Source organism: Oryctolagus cuniculus, chromosome 16 (assembly GCF_964237555.1).
Source record: "Oryctolagus cuniculus chromosome 16, mOryCun1.1, whole genome shotgun sequence".
In the NCBI taxonomy this organism is placed as follows: domain Eukaryota; kingdom Metazoa; phylum Chordata; class Mammalia; order Lagomorpha; family Leporidae; genus Oryctolagus; species Oryctolagus cuniculus.
This window is the reverse complement of record NC_091447.1, coordinates 3,711,833-3,731,617: the sequence shown is the minus strand read 5'-3', so window position 1 is coordinate 3,731,617 and position 19,785 is coordinate 3,711,833. Positions and strand designations below refer to the sequence as shown.

Here is a 19,785-nt window from a genome sequence, read left to right as displayed (position 1 = left end):
AGTTCCATAGTGAGGTGCTGTTTTGGTTCTTTGAATATTGGTGAGAACCTAGGGCATCAGGAGCACCCAGTGACAGTGCGTGGAGCAGAAATGATTGGAAAGAACTGCTCCACTCTTTTTGACACTAACTTGCCATGCTTATCTTCAAGCATTCTTGAAAAGTGGGGCTGGAATGAAGGCCCAGCCACTCCACCTCCAATTCATCTCCTCTAATGTGCCTGGGAATGCAGCAAACGATGGCTTAAGTATTTGGGTCCCTGCCACCCAAATGCTTGTGGTTTCATCCTGGCCAGCACCATCTGTTGCTGCCATTTGAGGAGTGACCCAGTGGATGGATGACCTCTCTCTCTCTTTCTTTCTTGCTCTGCCTTTCAAATTAATAAACAAATCCTTAAAAATTAATAGTGAAACGAGACATTACAAACATATAAATACACACAGTCCTGTTAAATAGCTATAGAAAAGCAAATTTCTTACATAAACTACTCAAAACCCAAAAATGTCAAGTTAAGTTTTTCAGTTTTCTTGACAAAATACTAAAAGGTATTTTGAATTAAGTTTCTTGTTTATAATAGTGGTCTAAATATTTCACACTAGAAAATATTTTTCCCCACGAACCTTTTATTTAAGGAATACAAACTTCATATATTTCTTTCTTTTTTTTTTTTTTTTTTTTTTTTTACAGGCAGAGTGGACAGTGAGAGAGAGAGACAGAGAGAAAGGTCTTCCTTTTGCCGTTGGTTCACCCTCCAATGGCCGCTGCGGCCAACACACTGCGGCCGGCACACCGCGCTGATCTGATGGCAGGAGCCGGGTACTTATCCTGGTCTCCCATGGGGTGCAGGGCCCAAGGACTTGGGCCATCCTCCACTGCACTCCATGGCCACAGCAGAGAGCTGGCCTGGAAGATGGGCAACCGGAACAGAATCCAGCGCCCTGACGGGGACTAGAACCTAGTGTGCTGGCACCGCAAGGCGGAGGATTAGCCTCGTGAGCCACAGCACCAGCCCCATATATTTCTTAATTACAGCTTTAGTGACATGGTGATTCTTCAGACTGTACCTGCCTCCCACCCACTCTCCCACATTTATTCCTCCTCCTTCTCTTATTCCCATTCTTATTTATTACTAAAAATATTTTCAATTATATATATACACATACACATATATATGTGATTAATTCTATGTTAAGCAAAGAGTTCAACAATAGTATGGGGGAAAAAAAAACTGTTCCACAACAGTCGAGACTAGGGCTGTTGAAAGTAATTGCTTCTCAAAGTGACAATTTCACTTGTATAGATTACCTCTTAGGTGCCCTATTGTTTATCACAGGTCAGGGATACCATATGGTATTTGTTGATGTAAGGCACTTAGTCCCTTAACCTGGCTGCAAGAAAATATTTGGCAATGTTTTCTATCCAGTTCCCCTGTTTATTTTTTTTGTACTTGGTGAATTAAAAGGTGGTGTAAAATGATTTGAAAAACCAATGAAATACAAATAAAAATTGCATTTTTTTTTTTTTGGACAGGCAGAGTGGACAGTGTGAGAGTGAGACAGAGAGAAAGGTCTTCCTTTGCCGTTGGTTCACCCTCCAATGGCCACCAAAGCCGGCGCACCGCGCTGATCCGATGGCAGGAGCCAGGTGCTTCTCCTGGTCTCCCATGGGGTGCAGGGCCCAAGCACTTGGGCCGTCCTCCACTGCACTCCCTGGCCACAGCAGAGAGCTGGCCTGGAAGAGGGGCAACTGGGACAGAATCCGGTGCCCCGACCGGGACTAGAACCCGGTGTGCCGGAGCCGCAAGGTGGAGGATTAGCCTAGGGAACCGCAGCTGCCGGCCAAAAATTGCATTCTTAAATATGGAAGTTAAACTATGTTCTCTACACACCTGCTAAAAGTTATACTGTATTCATGATCATTTATTATTCAAAAGAAGCCTTCCAGGAACCAAGCAGCAAGTAAGATTTTTCTGGAAGAAAACAGAGTTTATGAAGGAGCCAGGATTTGGGGGTCAGTCGGCAGCAGTTGATGTCACTTTATAAAATTTTAAATCAGGAAAGGAAGAAGAACATCAACTGATCCTTGCGACCTTGGCGTGGGAAGAAAGGGAAGGAGGGATATAAACTAAACCAAAAGCCCCTCTGGGTTGCAGTCTGTCTCCACCGCCCCAGTCTGAAGCTCTTCCTTGGGGACAGGAATCTCAAGGGATGCCCGGGCGTGGACTACATTTCCCAGAATCGCCAGCGGCCCTGACGTACTACGGCTCCGCCGGCCGGGGCTGACTGTGGGGGAACGTCCGTTGTGCGTGTGTGCCCTTGTGGCTCCGGACAAAGGAAGTCGCGTTGAGGAGATCCGTCCCGGGAGGCTCCTTCTCGCCCCAGGCAGTTTGCAGGACACTCCCTCAGCGTGCTTCCAACGGATCCGGCGTCTCTGCATCTGCCCACTGTGGCTCCCACGTGCGGCGAACTAATGCCCACACTCGCCGCTTTCCTCCCCGCGTCTCCAGCAGAGAGGGGCCGTGCTCCCGGGACTTTTCACGGTAAGTGTGGCGAACAGGAGGGGGCGCGGGTGCGCTGTAGGAGAGGGTGGGTGCGCGGGCGGCCGGTGGTCCCTGAGGCGGCTCACCCCGGGCGAGGCTGGGACCCCGACCCCGTGCTGTCGCGTCTCCAATCGCTGCTTCCCAGACGCTCCGCTCCTACCCTGCTCAAACTTTCCTTAGTGTTCTTTGTAGTGGTTACCAGAGGGCGCCGGAGGGGAGAACTGCCGAAGCAGGGCAGGCGTGCGGACAGCGAAGGCAGACAGCGAACCTCCCGCTCCGTATTTCAGTCAGCCCGGTTCCCACGTCGGTTGGGTCGCCGAGCGCGTTCTGGCCGTGCCTCCCGCTCTATCCGCGGTGGTTACGGCGGGGCGGGCTCGGTGAGGCTCTCCTGGGATCCTGAGGCGGCCGTGGGGGGGCGGGACGGAGGCTCAGACAAGGATCTACCCCGCTGCCCCTAGGCTGCGTCCTGTCCTGCGGGGCCAGTGGGGTCCCCGCGGACACACCTTGCAGCCCGGCCCCCGCAGGCTTGGCTGTTTCCCCACGGGAGCAGTGCGGAAGGTGCACAGGAGCTTTGTGGATAGAGGCTTCTGAAGTGTTTTGCAATCTGGAGATGGAGGCCATGCAGACACAGCTGATGATTTATTTGGCTGCTTTTCAAATTCTGTCTTCAGCCCTGCGTTCCTCTCATTAGCAGGGATGTCGACTGTTATTACTGCTACTGATCTTTGCGAAGTGAGGTGGGGGCTGAAGCTAGTGCAAGTCTACTGCGTGGGTAAATAACTGAGCTATTTTAATCTAAATTTGCATACAGTGCAGAACTAAAAAGGTGCACACAGAAAAGTAATTTTTTCCATCTGCCCAGTTCTTTACGGTTACCCCACACTCCACACAGCTGGTTATCTTGCAGTTTATTTTGTTTTAATTAAGAGGACTAGTTACTTTTCTTATTTTGGGTTCTGTGTCGTAAGTCTGTAACATTTTTGAAATTGGGAGATTATTAGCTATAGATTTTCATAATGTCAGTGGTCATCAGAAACCTCTATACAAGTTGTTAGTGCGAGGAAGGGTAAGAACAGAGAGGGTAAAGAAAAGAAGTGTCCCATGCCTACACAGTGGAGTAAAGATGTCGCCTTGAAAACTATTGCTGTGGCCGGCGCCGCGGCTCACTTGGCTAATCCTCCACCTGCGGTGCCGGTTCCCTGGGTTCTAGTCCCAGTTGGGGCACTGGATTCTGTCCCGGTTGCCCCTCTTCCAGTCCAGCTCTCTGCTGTGGCCCGGGAGTGCAGTGGAGGATGGCCCTGCACCCGCATGGGAGACCAGGAGAAGCACCTGGTTCCTGGCTTCGGCGCAGCGCTGGCCGTAGTTGCCATTTGGGTGTTGAACCAACGGAAGGAAGACGTTTCTCTCTGTCTCTCTCTCACTGTCTAACTCTATGTGTGTAAGAAAGAAAGGAAGAAAGAAAGAAAGGCTGACTTCAGTATAATGTTTTCACCTGAATAATCATGTTTGAGTGATTCACATGTTCGAGTGTTTGGTGCTGCTACCAGATTACTAATTTATGAAACTTGCTTAGCATAATGACTGAAAAGAGCTGCTTCAAACCTTTGAAACTATTCTAAGCTTACTTTCTGAGCAACCATGTTGTGTGCCCATTAACATAACTTGGAAACAACCAAGAATAGGACTCCTAGACTCAAGCTAACTGCCTGTTCATGGCAGATCATTCCCTGCACTGCTCTAAGTTTCTGGCAAGTTATTTAAAATTTGGGAGAGAGAAGTGTTCCATATGAGACATATGATCTGGTAATTTGGCAGTGATGTCTTTAAGGAAAGTGCCATATATGGAAGCAGTCTGATGGTGTTCATTCTTCTTTCCATTAATGACAGTCACTGATGTCTGGTACTGGATGGGAGAAGAGAATCCTCTCTCTGAATTGCATTTAGCCAGGAGGATTCATCTACGTTTATCTAAGGTCTCTGTGTGGGAATAACCAAAATACTGCATTGTGCAGGTAAATTTTTTTAAAAGGAAGGGATAAATTTTTGAGATGACTCTTGATGTAAAGATTATAATTTGTAGTAGATGATGATTTTTGGTTATAAATTGAGGTTCATTACATTTAAAATTAGTGTATATATTTGAATTTGTGGAGTCCTAGTATTCACTTTATGTTATCCTTGCTTTTGGTAAATAAATTTTCTCCCATCTGTCATCAAAATTTAAAGATTTACTTCATGTATTTGATATAGTGACAGAGAGAAAAAGAGAGAGACAGAGAGAGAGATCTTTCTTCTGTGATTCGTTCCCCAGATTGGGCCAATGGCTAGGGATGAGCCAGGCTGAAGCCAGGAGCCAGGATCTTTATCCAGGTCTTCCAGATGGGCGCAGGAGTGAAGGACATTGTTTGCTGCTTTCCCAGGCATATTTAGCAGGGAGTTCTATCAGAAGTGGAGCAGCTAGGACATGAACTGGTGGCCATAGGGATGGTAGCCTACAATACCAATCTCATGCATATAAATGTTCATGAAGACACTGAAAAAGGTTCATGGAATTTGGAGTAAAAAGATGACATTGTTTTGCTGTAAAAATTGAAATCCATTCAAAGTTTTTTTTCATAATACATGGTTTACACATTTTTCAAGCTTTCTTTATGCAGGGCTTTCAAAATTTATTGCAGCAAAGCAACCTTAATCATTTAATTCCAGTTTTTCGTGATACTTTCTTTTAAAAGATTTATTTTACTTGAAAGTCAGAGTTACAGAGAGGCTGAGGTAGAAAAAGAGAGAAAGAGAGTGGTCTTCCATCCTCTGGTTCACTCCCCAGATGGCCACAATGGACGGAGTTGTGCCAATCCGAAGCCAGGAGCCAGGAGCTTCTTAGGGGTCTCCCATGTGAGTGCAGGGGCCCAAGGACTTGGGCCATCTTCTACTGCTTTCCAAGGTCATAACAGAAAGCTAGATTGGAAGTGAAGCAGCCAGGACTTGAACCAGCACCCATATGGGATGCCAGCACTGCAGGCTTTACCCACTACGCCAGAAAGCCAACCCCCATGATACTTTAAATTGCCCTTGTATATATGCATATAGAAGTTTCAGAAGAGAATATATGAAACTTTTAGGAGTAATGTGTTCTGGGAAGTATGACTAGATAGAAAGAAGGGAGTAATGCTTTTGTTTTATGCTCTTCTGCAGTATTTAATAGTTAATATGTGCACCTTATTGCTAAAGGTGCATTTTTAAAAGGTAGAGCCTCACAGAGAGACAGGGAGAGAGAGAGAGAGACAGAGAATCTTTAATCTGTTGGTTCTTTCCTCAAATGGCTGCAGTGGTCAGGGCAGGGACAGGCTGAAGCCAGAAACCTCACGGTCCATTTGATCTCCCATGTGAGTGCTGGGATATCTTCTGCCTTTCCCAAGTACCTTACCAGGGAGCTGGGTTGGAAGTGGAGAAACGGGGACTTGAACTGGTGCTCTTATGGGATACTGACATTGCAGGCACTGCCTTAATCCAGTGTGCCATAATGCCAGCCCCTCAGTTGACATTTTGAAGTTGCATCAGTGCCTCTGAAAATACACAATCTCAATTTACAAGGGAAATGGAAAGAAGTTTCTTCTAACTCCAGTTGGTTCCGGGGACCTTTATTGGACATCATATTGGACATCAGCTCTGACTAGATTGATAAGCCATGCAAAGAAGTCAGAAATTTTGTTAACATTTTGTTTTAAGTTAGTGGTGATGAACATGCAACTTGTGGGACTACGTGGTCCCTAAAATCATTTGGTTTGGCCCTGCCGAGGCAACTACAGCTGGGACTGGATAGTCAATAAATCTATAGCAGGCCAATTTTTTAAAAATATTTATTTATTTATTTGAAAATCAAAGTTAGAGAAGGAGAGGCAGAGAGAGAGGTCTTCCATCCGCTGGTTCACTCTCCAATTGGCTACAACATCCAGAGCTGCACCAATTTGAAGCCAGGAGCCAGAGCTTCCTCCGGGTCTTCCTACACGGGTGCAGGGGCGCAAGAATTTGGGCCATCTTCCTATGCTTTTCCAGGCCGTGGCAGAGAGCTGGATCAGAAGTAGAGCAGCCGAAACTCAAACTGGTGCCCGTATGGGATGCTGGCATTGCAGGCAGCGGCTTTACCTGCTATGCCACAGCGCCAGCCCCAACAGGCTAATATTTTAGTTGGTAATTTTGTATGGCCCATGAATGATGTTATATAAATATCCAAAGGGCCTTGGCAGAAAAATGATTCAACCCCTGCAAAATGTTAATAGCAACTCAAAGGCAGTTTACAAATCTATTTAAAATTGAATGAATAATAACAAATACTAATCCTGTGAAAGACAAACATTCTAGAGAACACATGGCAAAGACACAAACTGTGCATCTAAATACTGTCTTTATTCCTTCTCAGAAAAGAGAAATGGGAATCCTGTGTGATGAGAGAGGCAGTGTACATCAAAAAAAAGTGCTGCTGATGTTGGCTCACATAGAACCTGTTTCTGGAATCAGATGACACATGAGGGTGCATGTTTATGTCTGGCCAGTGTGTATAAGGTATCCATGTGTACAGTTTGTAGCAACTCATATGCACAGCTGTTCTTATCTAGATGTGCATGTTGTGGGGATTCCTCAGTGTCAGCTCCTTGTTAGGGGAGATGAATTGGGGGTGTGTATACGGGGGGCCATAGCTCAGAACTACTCTGAATATCAGGCCTGCCATGAGTGGTGCTTCTTTAAAATACAGATCACTCACGTATTCTATTGGATGACTTGGCTTTGCAAAGCTCATTTCCCAAGCAGTATTGTGTTTGAAGGTTTTTTGTAAGTTGTTTTTTTTTTGGCTTGGCTCAGGTGCATTTCATCTGGAATGTGTATGGATGCAAATGAGGTATGTGGAGATCACAGGAAGTTTTCTGCTGATTTTGCTAAGTGACCATGGTCTGCTGCTGCTGCCCACTGGCACCTAAAGCCTGTGATGGCTCTCATTTGAGCATGTGTAAGCCAGAAAAATGGAGTCTCCACAGCTTGGGGATCTACTTTTTTCTCCCTTGACTTTCTTTGTCCCTCTTTCTCTTTGATGTTTCTGCTGGTTTTAAGAGGATGAATCCCCAGGAATGCTCACTGCCTTGATCCAAGGTGCCACTTGGCCTCTCTGCTTGGGAAGAATGATTCTTGCATGATGCTGGCCATTGGAAGAGACTTTGATGGACTCATATTGGGCACCTTCAAGGTGGACAACTTGTTCTATCTTCCAAACCTTTGGCAGTAGAATGAATGCCTCTGCATTAGCTATGTGGATTCCCAGTGAATTGGATGGAGAAGGGCTGAAGAAACTCATCCATCTCTTATTTCATGCTTTTCTAATTATGTGTTTCTGACTTGGTATTTTTTTTCTAGCTTTTCCATTGATTCATATGCTGTAGACTGCATATGATTCTATTTTCATAACTTTTAGCTCTTGTCCACATCTAACTATTATGCAGAGGAGGACAAAAGTGTAATCATATTCCTAAAGTATTTAAGCTAGCTGTGTTTTCCCTGTGACCCAAAGCTAGAAAGCTGACTTCTCTTTGTGAATAGTGAGTTTGCTGGGTGCTTATCCTGGAGCTCAAGATTTTTGAGCACCAGACACAGATGTCCTATGTGGCTGCTCCATATTTCATGTTCTTGCTTATGGAAAAGCTTTTCTCATGTTCTCCAGTCTCTGGTTGGGCTGCACCTGTCCATAGTGGGAACTAAGCTTTTGTTTGGCACTTGGAAACTTTGGAGTGCTGAGCTCTGCAATCTTCTGCATGAGTTTAATTGGAAAATAATTGTGTTTTGAAACAGTTGAGCTGTGGTTAGACAGGACAGTTTTCTTGAAGCCTGGTGAGAGTTGATGAACTGAGAGTATTTTTTCCACCCCACATTTTGTTCTGAGATTTATTTCATTTTATTTTCTTAAGAAAACTAAAATTGAGCTTTGCCCCCCCCCCCTTTCTGGAATTTTTGTGCCTCCATCCCCTTTATGACCGCCTGCATGGGTACCCTTTTCCCCTTCTCTTTATTTTGCTGAGAAGAGCAATAGAAACATTGCAGCTGTCTCCCCTGTCAGCATGGCTTCCTCAGAGTTTCTCCTTGAATTAGGGACTGGGTTAGTTTTCTGCACAGAAAGGCATGTCTAAAACCAGTGTACTTTTTCAATAAAAGCCATCATAAAATCAATCTGCATTGTAAACCCGTCATTTATTTTGAATATGTTGTGGGTGTATCTTTTATGTAGTGTCTGTAAGCTGGAGCCTCCCCACCTAAGGCAGAAAGCCGCTGAGGCACAACACAACTGTAGCCTTACTCTGTTATTTTCCTGTGGCTCCCCTTTCACCCTTTATTTTTGTTAAGAATTTAAAAAAAATTATTTTAAGGACAGAGTTACAGAGAAAGAGCCTGAGACAGAAGGATGGGGATCTTGCCTTCTGCTGGTTCACTCCTCAAAAGTGGCCACAATGAATGGGTGGCCCAGGCCAAAACTGGAGCCTGGAAGTCCATGCAAGTCTCCCATGTGGGTGCAGGGGCCCAAATACTGCTTCGCACGGTGCATTAGGAGGGAGCTGGATCAGAAGCTGAGCAGCTGTGACTCAAAATGACACTCTTGGGGCTGGCATTGTGGCACAATGGGGAGTCTACCACCTGCAATGCCAGCTTCCCTTATGAACACCAGTTCATGTCCCAGTTTCTCCACTTCTGATCCAGTTCCCTGTTAATGGGCTGAGAAAAGCAGCAGAGGAGGGTTGAGTGTTTGGGCCCTGCTACCCATGTGATGAAGAGCCTGACTCACGGCTCTTGTTTGGATTAGCCCTGGCCATTGCAGACATCTCAGATGAAAGAGCTCTCTCTCGCGCGCGCGCTCTCTCTCTCTCTCTCTGTTTTAGGAATATTTATTTGCAAGGCAGAGATACACAGAGAGGGAGAGAATGAGAGCTTTTCTCCTGCTGGTCTTTTTTCTAAATGGCTGCAAGGCCAGGGCTAGGCAAGGCCTAAGCAAAGAGCCAGGAGCTTCATTCACATCTGCTGCAAGGATGGCAAGGATCCAAGTACTTGGTCCATCTTCTGCTTTTCCCAGGCCAGTAGCAGGGAACTGGATCAGAAGTGGAGCAGCTAGGACATGAACTGGTGCCCATATGGGATGCCAGCATTGCAGGCAGTGCCTTTACCTGCTACTCCACAATGCCATCCCATCTGTCTCTCCCTGCTCTCCATAACTCTTTCAAATAAATACACAAATAAATCTTTAAAAAATATACATTCATATTGGAGGCCAGTGTTTTATTTGATGGTGGCTTAATCCACTGTGCCACAATCCAGCCTCACCCTCTATCCTTCTGTTAATTGTGTGTCAAGATCTTGATATCTGGACAGATGTTGGCGTTATGTTAGAATGTTCTATTTTATTTTGGTTCTCATTTGTTGAGTTTATTTTGGTTGTCCTTTTTGAGTGGCTAGCTATAATGTAACTAGTGGCTAAAGCTTGTTGGAACTGATTCTGCTTATTTATTTCTTCAAATATAAGTGGAAAGTGAAATCCTCTCAAAAGTAATATACTACAGAGTAACACCTGGAGATCAAGCTTCCTTTCTTCTCACCTAACAGATACTGGTCCGTATGCTTCTCGTTTTAGCCCAAGGCTGTGTCAGACTCCTAGAGCAGGAGGAAGCTTGTTTTCCAGGTCAGAATTCATAGATGCGGTTATCCATTCACCTCTGAGCATCAAAACCACAGCTCTGCTTTTTACTTGGTTTGCAATTTGTGGTGGCACCATCTCTCCTAGGGAGATGGATCCCTTACTTAAAAATACACCTGGACCTGTGCTGTGCCGCAGTGGGTTAACGCCCTGGCTGAAGTGCTGGCATCCCATATGGGCGCCGGTTCGAGACCTGGCTGCTCCACTTCCAATCCAGCTCTCTGCTATGGGCTGGGAAAGCAATACAAGATGGCCCAAGGCTCTGGACCTCTGCACTTGCGTGGGAGACCCAGAAGAAGCCCCTGACTCCTGGTTTTGGATTGGCCCAGCTCCGGCCATTGTGGCCAATTGGGGAGTGAACCAACAGATAGAAGAGCTCTCTCTCTCTCTCTGTCTCTCCTTTTCTCTGTGTGTAACTCTGATGTTCAAATAAATAAATAAATCTTTTAAAAAATTTATTATAAAGATCTGTTTTAACACAGAAAGATAACCACTTAATTAAAAAAAAAAAAAAAAAAGAATACACCTAGGTGGAGAAAAATTCATTGAATCTGTTTTCCAAAGTAAAATTGTGGCCTGGACATTCTTGAGATTGTGAATAGCAGGGTGGGGAAATTCTTAGCTATGTGCATTAGCATCCTTTCCTTTTTGTCCCGTGTATTCCCTCCCTTGTGGAATGCCCTGTGTTCTTCTGTGACACACAGAGAGGCTGTTTCTGATTGAGTCTCTTTGTGCACCACTACAGTATCTGGAGTTGCCTTTGTCACCATTTCTAACCAGAAGCTCAGGTGCAGAGTGAGGAGGGGATCGTCACCCTGTAGCCACTCAAGGTTTGGGTCCCTTGCTCTTTCTTCTTTCCTTCAGTGCTGGAGCAGGCTTAAACAGAGCTGTACTGGATACAAGTGGTTCTTTTGTATTGGAGTGGTTGGAAAGCAAGAAAATTAGTTGTTGTTGTTGTTGTTGTTGTTGTTGTTTTTTCCCTGTAGGAAAGTATTGAGGAGACACTACACAAAGTCAGCAGCAGTTTTCTTGCAGTCAAGATGAGTAAGAATAGGTATGGTTATTTCTCAATTTTTAAAAAAAAAATTAAAAATATTTATTTAATTGAAAGGCAGAGTTAGGGAGAGAGGGAGACAGAAATCATCTATCCACTGGTTCATGCCCCAGTGGCTACAACAGCTGGGGCTGGACTGGGTCAAATCAGGAACCAGGATCTTCTTCCAAATTTCTCGTGTGGGAGCAGGGGCCCAAGCACTTATGTCATCCTCTGCTGCTTTCCCAGGCACATTAGGGAGCTGGATCACAAGTGGAGTAGTTGGGACACAAACTCATGGACAATGGGATGCCTGTATCACAACAATGACTTTTCTACTGTATCCTATTGTCTGTTTTATGGAAATATAGTTTAAGGGATACTAGGAGGTCATGCAGGCCCTCCCTACAGAACCATTTTGAAATAATGATTGAGGGACAGTCTAGAAGACTGCTTCCAAAGGGAGAGTGCTGCTGCAACAGAGCGGGCAGTGATACAGAAAGGGTGTAAAGGGCAAGGGAGGAAGAGAGGACAGAAGAAATCTTGGAAAGTTCAAAAGCACACAGTAATAGGACACAGGTCATCTGTGCAGATTGCCAAAATAAACCATTTGAATTTTAGGGTTTTATTTTTTTTTAATTTAGAGATAATTTCTTTCTTTCTTTTTTTTTTTTTTTTTTGACAGGCAGAGTTAGACAGTGAGAGAGAGAGAGACAGAGAGAAAGGTCTTCCTTCCGTTGGTTCACCCCTCAAATAGCTGCCACGGTTGGAGCTATACTGATCCGAAGCCAGGAGCCAGGTGCCTCCTGGTCTCCCACGCGGGTGCAGGTGCCCAAGCACTTGGGCCATCCTCCACTGCTTTCCCGGGCCACAGCAGAGAGCTGGACTGGAAGAGCGGCAACCGGGACTAGAACCGGCACCCATGTGGGATGCTGGTGCTGCAGGTGGAGGGTTAATCAAGTGAGCCACGGCACTGACCCCTAGAGATAATTTCTAATACAGGTTATGACATACTTGAGTCAATTGCCGTGTTTCTTCATCCAGATAAGATATCTTTATAAGATATAGAGAAGTGTTGTAATTAAATGGAGTAGTACACTTCTAAATATGCTGTTAACATTAGAGTTTTGTTGGGAGAGGAATGAGCATGGCTTTATGTGTGTCTTGCTTAGAACAAAATTTTTATGACCAAATTTGAGGTTATTAAAAATCAGTGTTATATTTGAAACATTGCTCATTTTTTTCCTACTGTCACCTCTCCCTCACACTCTGCATCCCTATGCAGATAGTCTACATGCAAGCAAGCAGAGAGGCCTACAGGTCTGGAGTAATGCAGATATGCCCTTTGCTTAACATGGGCTTGATGGACTAGAGTTTCTTGTGATTCAGTTTGCATTTTTCTGTAGAGGGAAATACAGTGATTGGGATAAAGTATCTTGTCGCCTAGTAGATGACTCCAGTTGCCTTTCTTACGCATCTACCTGGCATCACAAGTGATTCCCGAGGCACGTGTTGGGCTCTATGGGAAAAAAAAAAGTGGCCTCTTCAGGGTTGGTATATTTCTCCTGGAAAATGGGAGAATCACTTTGTGAGAAGCAGTTCATGGAAGATGTATACTTTCCTAGGAGGGAGACTAAAGTGATTCCCTTTAATTGTCTCTCCCTGTACTAGTCCCTGAGGCTCATTGCTTGGGATAGGATGCTAATAATTATAGACCAATTATGAATAATCCATGTGTGTCTTACATATGTCTACAGATGTTTGTCCCATGACCTTTCAAATATAGTAAGGAAACCTCACAACAAAAGAGAAGGTTCGCAAGGCCTACTGCCTTGGGCTACAAACTGCATTTCTTACCCCCTTAGCACTCTGGCTCCTGTTGTTTACATCTTTTGATGGTTCTTTTTAGGCCGCTCCTGTGTCCAGAGTACTGAATGGGTGACACAGTTTTTGACCACACTGTCAGTCTGATCACTCAGCCTAAATTGGAGTTGGCTGGTTTGTATAACCACTCAAGGGTCAAGGGAACCCAGAGCTGCTGCTGACTTTCTCTGCCTTCATGCTCACTCCAGAGATGGCTACTGGAGACAGGTCTGAGTGGCTTGACTTGGCCCTCTTTCCTTGGTCTCCCTGGTGACCAGGCTGATTCTTATGTAGGCCGGAAACCTGTTGGCTTACAGCAACATCTGGATTTCCCTTTTACTCTCATCTGGGCTGTATTTGAAAGTTTTCTCTTAGTTCTCAAATGCCCTGAGTAGGGAGTGTTATTTTGTACCAAGATGTGTCTGTATAAAGGCAGGTATCACTGAGGGCTCTGTGTCTGCAGGATCAGCTGAACACACCCAGGCCTGGATGAAGTTCCAGGATCCTGGCATCAAGCTGGCACATTCCCAAGTCCTGTGGGCATTTGGGGATGTACCAGCAAGGATGAAATCTCTCTCCATCTCTAACAAACTTTTAATTTTAAACCTTTTTATTTTATTAATATAAAGAGAACAGATTCCATGTATTTTGTAATTAAAATTCTAAGAAAATAACCTTACTTCCCTACCTATCTCACCCTCCTTCTTCTTTTCTGTCTTTAAGAATTAAAGAAGTTGGCTTCCTGATATGGGATACTGGCCTAGCACGCAACAGATTAACCTGCAGAACCACAATGCTGCTCCTGAGTAGTATTTTTGTAATTACAAGATCTAGATTTTGATTTTAAAATGATAATTTAGAGTTATTGGAACAGAAAAAGGATATTTTGTAATAACTAAGGAAATACAAATAAAATACAGACTGAAGTTAATAATATGTCAATATCAGGGCCAGTGTTGTGGCACAGTGTGTTAAGCCACCAACTGCAATGTCAGCAGTCATACCAGAGTGTTGGTTGGAGTCCCAGCTGCTCTGCTTCCAACCCAGATCTCTGCTAATGGAACTGGGGAAGTAGCAGGATATGGCCTAAGTGTTTGGGTCCATGGCACCCATGGAAGAACCCAGATGGAGTTCTGGGCTCTTGGCTTTGGCTTGTCCCAGCCCCAGTCATTGCAGCCATTTGGGGGTGAACCAGTAGATGGAAAACCTCTCCCTCTCTGTAAAGCTCCCTTTCAAATTAAATAAATCTTTAAAAAAGAAAACATTTATAGTGCCACATTCGTTGTGATAAGTGTACCATGTTAATATGAGATGTTGTTGATAGTTGAAGATCGGTGTGGGGAATCTGTAAACTCTTGTATTTGTGTAATTTTCTTTCTGTAAATCTGAAAAAATATTCTTAAGTAGCATTTATTTTAAAAAGATAACTGGTTAGTTTATATTATGGGAAAGGGCCACAACTTAGCATTTAAAAGTTGAAAATTGAAGCAAAAAATTAATGCAGAAAAATGATTCCTCTGGACTAGAAGCAATTATTAATTGTCGTGCTTCCTCTGAATAGTGAAATGGATGAGAGTATAGTCATAGTTCCTGGAAAAATGCTTGATTTTGTTTGCAAAATTAGTTTTCTGAAAAAGTTTTTATAAAGGTTAAGCAATGGATATTTAAATTTCACCATCCAGAAATCACAGACTTAGTGGGCACTACATAGTGAAGAAAGTTTAAAAATGAAAGCCTTGGGGTGGGTGTTATTGCAGTGGGTTAAGCTGTCACTTGGGGTGTCCTCATTACATGATGGAGTATATGGGATCTAACCTGTCACTGCTCCAATCCAGCTTCCAGCTAATGCACGTGGATGAGAAGCAACATATGATGGTCCACCTACTTGGATTCTTTCCCCCTACATGAGAGAACCTGGCTCCTGGTTTCTTCACAGCCTGGTTCCAATTGGGAAGAGAACCAGCAGGTGGAAGGTTTATCTATCTTCTCTGCCTTTTTGTCCCTTTTTTCATTCTTTCTAATAGACGAATGAATGAATGAATAAATCATTTAGTTTTTAAAATCAGGAGACATGAAAGTGGTCAAATGCTTGCTGTTTTTTTTTTTTTTTGACAGGCAGCGTGGACAGTGAGAGAGAGAGAGACTGAGAGAAAGGTCTTCCTTTGCCGTTGGTTCATCCTCCAATGGCCGCCGCGGCCAGCACGCTGCAGCCGGAGCACCGCACTGATCCGAAGGCAGGAGCCAGGTGCTTCTCCTGGTCTCCCATGGGGTGCAGGGCCCAAGGACTTGGGCCATCCTCCACTGCACTCCCTGGCCACAGCAGAGAGCTGGCCTGGAAGAGGAGCAACCGGGACAGAATCCGGCGCCCTGACCAGGACTAGAACCCCGTGTGCCGGCGCCGCAAGGTGGAGGATTAGCCTAGTGAGCCACGGTGGAGGATTAGCCTAGTGAGCCACGGCGCCGGCCTTGCTGTTTTCTTTATGTGAGCAAAACGGAATGGTCAGAGAGCAGATGTGAGTGGCCAGTGTAATTCCATTTAACCAGCTCCTTGAGTGGTCATTTCTATGAAATCTTTTTCTTTCAAGGTGGCACCATAGGAGGCAGACCAGGAGACTCCATTCCTAGCCATCTTCCAAATTAGATCACCTTGCTCCTCATGCAATATCAGGGCCAATTGACATTGGATGAGTTCCTTATAGGATTAGGGTTGAGGAAGAGACATGCCATTGACTCTTATGATATGTGCTCCTCTCCCCCCTGCCTCTGACTTTCACACTTGGTTAACACTAAATGTAAGAAATTGCCCCTTTGGATCAATTTATATTCTCACCAATAGTAGACACCTTGATATTACCTTTCTATGTAGTGGGGGGTACCTCTTGATGCTGTTAGCACTTGGCACTGGCACCCAGTCTGATAAGGGGGACCCTTGGTAGTGTAGGGTACAATAAACTACTTCATTCTTGGAATTTCCCCCTCCTTTGGCTTCTGGGATATTTTACTGCCATTGTCTATTTCCTCTGGATTCAAACACAGGCACTCCTACACATTATGAATAGGTAACCTGTAACACACTATTCCAAATATCTGTATCTCCTTATTTCATTAGGATTTCATTTTGTTTACTCTAGCAAGATATCAAGCATAAGTATTTCCTAAATTTTTTTTTTGTTAATTTTCCTAAAACTTATGTCAACATTTACAACTGATTTAAACACACTTTCTACTAGCAGTACACTATTGAGCACTAAAATTATTATATTTTTATAATTACCTTTTAAAATATTTACTTATTTTATATTTGAAAGAGTTACAGACAGGTAAAGAGTGAGAGAGCAAGAAAGCAAGTGAGAGAGAGATCTTCTAACTACTGGTTTACTTTCAAGATGACTACTACAGTTGGGACTGGATAGATTGAAGGTAGCAGTCAGGAGCTTCATCTGGGTCTCAAATTGGGATGGCAGGGGCCCAAAAAATTGGGCCATCTTTGCTGCTTTTTTTTTTTTTTTAAGATTTTTATTTATTTGAAAAGCAGAGTTACAGGAGGTGGAGGCTGAGAGAAAGAGAGAGAGAGAGAGAAGGAGAGAAAGAGGGGGAGGTCTTCCATCTGCTGGTTCACTCCCTGAATGGCTACAACAGCCAGAGCTAGACCTATCCGAAACAGGAGCTAGGAGCTTTTTCCAGGTCTCCCATACGCATGCAGTGGCTCATGGACTTGGGCCATCTTCTACTGCTTTCCCAAGCCATAGCAGAGAGCTGGATTGAAAGTGGAACATCCAGGACTTGAACCTGCACCCATATGTGATGCTGGCACTGCAGTGGTGGCTCAACCTGCTATGCCACAGGGCCACCCCTTTGCTGCTTTTCTAAGGTCATTATCAGCTGGATTAAAAGTAGAGCAGCTGGGGCACAAATCAGCATCTCTGTGGGTTACTACCATCAGTTAAGGCGGCTTTTCCCACTGTACCATGATCTGACCCTTCTATAATTTATTTTAGGTATCAGAAATTGCAACTATCCAGTTCATTTTTAGTATTATCATTCTGAATAAACATCCATTAGATCAGGAGAAAATAAATATTTAATTGTACTTTCCTTTAACTCTTATCAAAAAACTTTTTTTGACATGACATCTAAATCTGTATCTCTTTTTCTTTGAGAAATTCCTTTCTTGTTTAATTTTTTAAGATGCTTAGAGACAAAGGACTCCTGTCCACTAATTTACCACCCAAATGCCCACAAATGCCATGGGAAGAGCCATAACAAAGGCTGGTTGTTGAGAACTGAGACAAGGTTTTCCATGTGGGTTTCATGAACCCAATCAACCACTTGAGCCACTGCTTTCCAGGGTCAGGATTAATAGGAAGCTGGAGGGGCTGGCACCATGGCTCACTTGGTTAATCTTCGGCCTGCGGCACCGGAATCCCATATGGGCACCAGGTTCTAGTCCCAGTTGCTCCTCTTCCAGTCCAGCTCTCTGCTGTGGCCCTGGAAGGCAGTGGAGGATGACCCAAGTGCTTGGGCCCTGCACCCGCATGGGAGACCAGGAAGAAGCACCTGGCTCCTGGCTTTGAATCGGTGCAGTGCCGGCTATGGCGGCCATTTGGGGAGTGAACCAATGGAAAAAAGATCTTTGTCTCTTTCTCTTTTTTTTTTTTTTTTTTTTTTTTTTTTTTTTTTTTTTTGACAGGCAGAGTGGACAGTGAGAGAGAGAGAGACAGAGAGAAAGGTCTTCCTTTTGCCGTTGGTTCACCCTCCAATGGCCGCCGCGGCCAGCGCGCTACCGCCGGTGCACCACGCTGATCCAATGGCAGGAGCCAGGTGCTTCTCCTGGTCTCCCATGGGGTGCAGGGCCCAAGTACTCGGGCCATCCTCCACTGCACTCCCGGGCCACAGCAGAGAGCTGGCCTGGAAGAGGGGCAACTGGGACAGAATCTGGCGCCCCGACCAGGACTAGAACCCGGTGTGCCGGTGCTGCAAGGCAGAGGATTAGCCTAGTGAGCCACGACGGCGGCCTGTCTTTCTCTCTTACTGTCTATAACTTTACCTGTCAAATAAAAAAAAAAAAAATAGGAAACTGGAGTCAAGAGCCATATCCAGGAATTGAACTCTGTAACTAATAAGGAAAACAAGCTTTTTTACTATTAGGCTAAATACCCACCCCAGTCTGTATTTAACTTTGAGACACAGGTACAAGGTTGATGGTCCTATGTGTAATTTTTTTTTTTTTTTTTTTTTTTTTTTTTTTTTGGACAGGCAGAGTGGACAGTGAGAGAAAGAGAGAGACAGAGAAAGGTGTTCCTTTTTTCGTTGGTTCACCCCACAATGGCTGCTGCAGCCAGTGTGCTGCGGCCAGCGCACTGCGCTGATCCGAAGCCAGGAGCCAGGTGCTTCCTCCTGGTCTCCCATGCGGGTACGGGGCCCAGGGGCCTGATCCATCCTCCACTGCACTCCCGGGCCACAGCAGAGAGCTGGACTGGAAGAGGAGCAACCGGGACAGAATCCGGTGCCCCGACTAGGACTATAACCCAGTGTGCCGGCGCTGCAGGCGGAGGATTAGCCTGTTGAGCGGTGGCGCCGGCCCCTGTGTGTGCTTTGACAGCAGTACTTACAATGAGTAGACCAAACTAGTATAAGGATCCTTGCATCTGAATTCAAGTTTAGTTTCCCAATAGTGGCATTATTAGAATACCAGTTTATCTGGTTCTAAATCATGTAAGGGCTGATCAGAAAGTTCAGGTGGAAAGGCCACCTTGAATTCTTGATTGTTTTGCTGTGTATTTCATTAATCATTGACAGTGCTGGAGGATATCGTCTCCTGTTTTTTATGCTGTTATACTTTGAAGTATTTTCCTTATTTCATTTTCAAATAGTTCATTGCTAGTATATACATATGCTTCTATTATTCAAATTTTATTTAAACAGTTTTTGATTAATGTGTACTAGTCATACATTATAGGATATACTGCAGTATTTGAACACACATCCATAGTGGAAACTCGTCAAGCTAGGCAGCTAGTGTTTCCATTTCCTCTTCATGATTTGAGCGTACCAGCCCCTCTCCTCCAGTTCTTTACACAGCACCTAACATGTTGCCCTATAGTCACCTAACTGTATTATGGAACATCAGAAATTACTTCTGCCTCCCTGTATTTTGGTACCTGTTAGATAATCCCCCTCTATCCCTAGCGTCCACTTTTCTCAGCCTCTAATAATCGTAATTCTCTATTCAAATCTGTTACTTTTTTCACTTCCATATATGACAAAGAACATGTGACATTTGTGCTTCTGTGTTGGCTTATTTCACTTAATTTAATGATCTCTTTATATACATTTTGCAGGATGTAACAATATTTTTTTGTGTGTCTAATTGATGTTCCCTGTCCACTTTTTCATTAATGTACTGCTGGATTGGTTCCAAATCATGGCTGCTGTGAACTGTGTTATAGTGACCATGGGAGAATTACTGTCTTTTTGATATGCTGATTTCATTTCCTTCTGATATATAACCAGTAGTAAGGTAACTATGTCATATAATAGATTATTTTTTATGTTTTTTGAAGAATGACTGTTCATCAGCTGGCTCACTCTCCAAAGAGTCAGAACAGCTGTGGCTGAGCCAGGCTGAA

General features: G+C 44.5%; 1 protein-coding gene across 10 annotated transcripts in view; it reads left to right on the top strand.

Annotated features, from left to right (window-relative positions):
- Positions 1–2,272: 2,272 nt before the first annotated feature.
- Positions 2,273–19,785, top strand: part of LOC100355902 (zinc finger protein 84) — a 52,703-nt gene continuing 35,190 nt past the window's right edge. For 7 of the 10 annotated variants that reach the window (XM_070059570.1, XM_008275411.4, XM_070059571.1 and 4 more), the window contains exon 1: positions 2,273–2,537. Coding sequence is in view for 2 of the 10 variants with exons in the window: in XM_051834421.2 (XP_051690381.1) it covers positions 15,653–15,669 (17 nt within the window). In the remaining 8 variants the exon portion in view is untranslated. Of the gene's footprint in view, positions 2,538–15,271; positions 15,670–19,785 lie in introns of all 10 variants that reach the window. The other 3 variants (XM_051834421.2, XM_051834415.2, XM_051834419.2) reach the window with 1 other exon arrangement.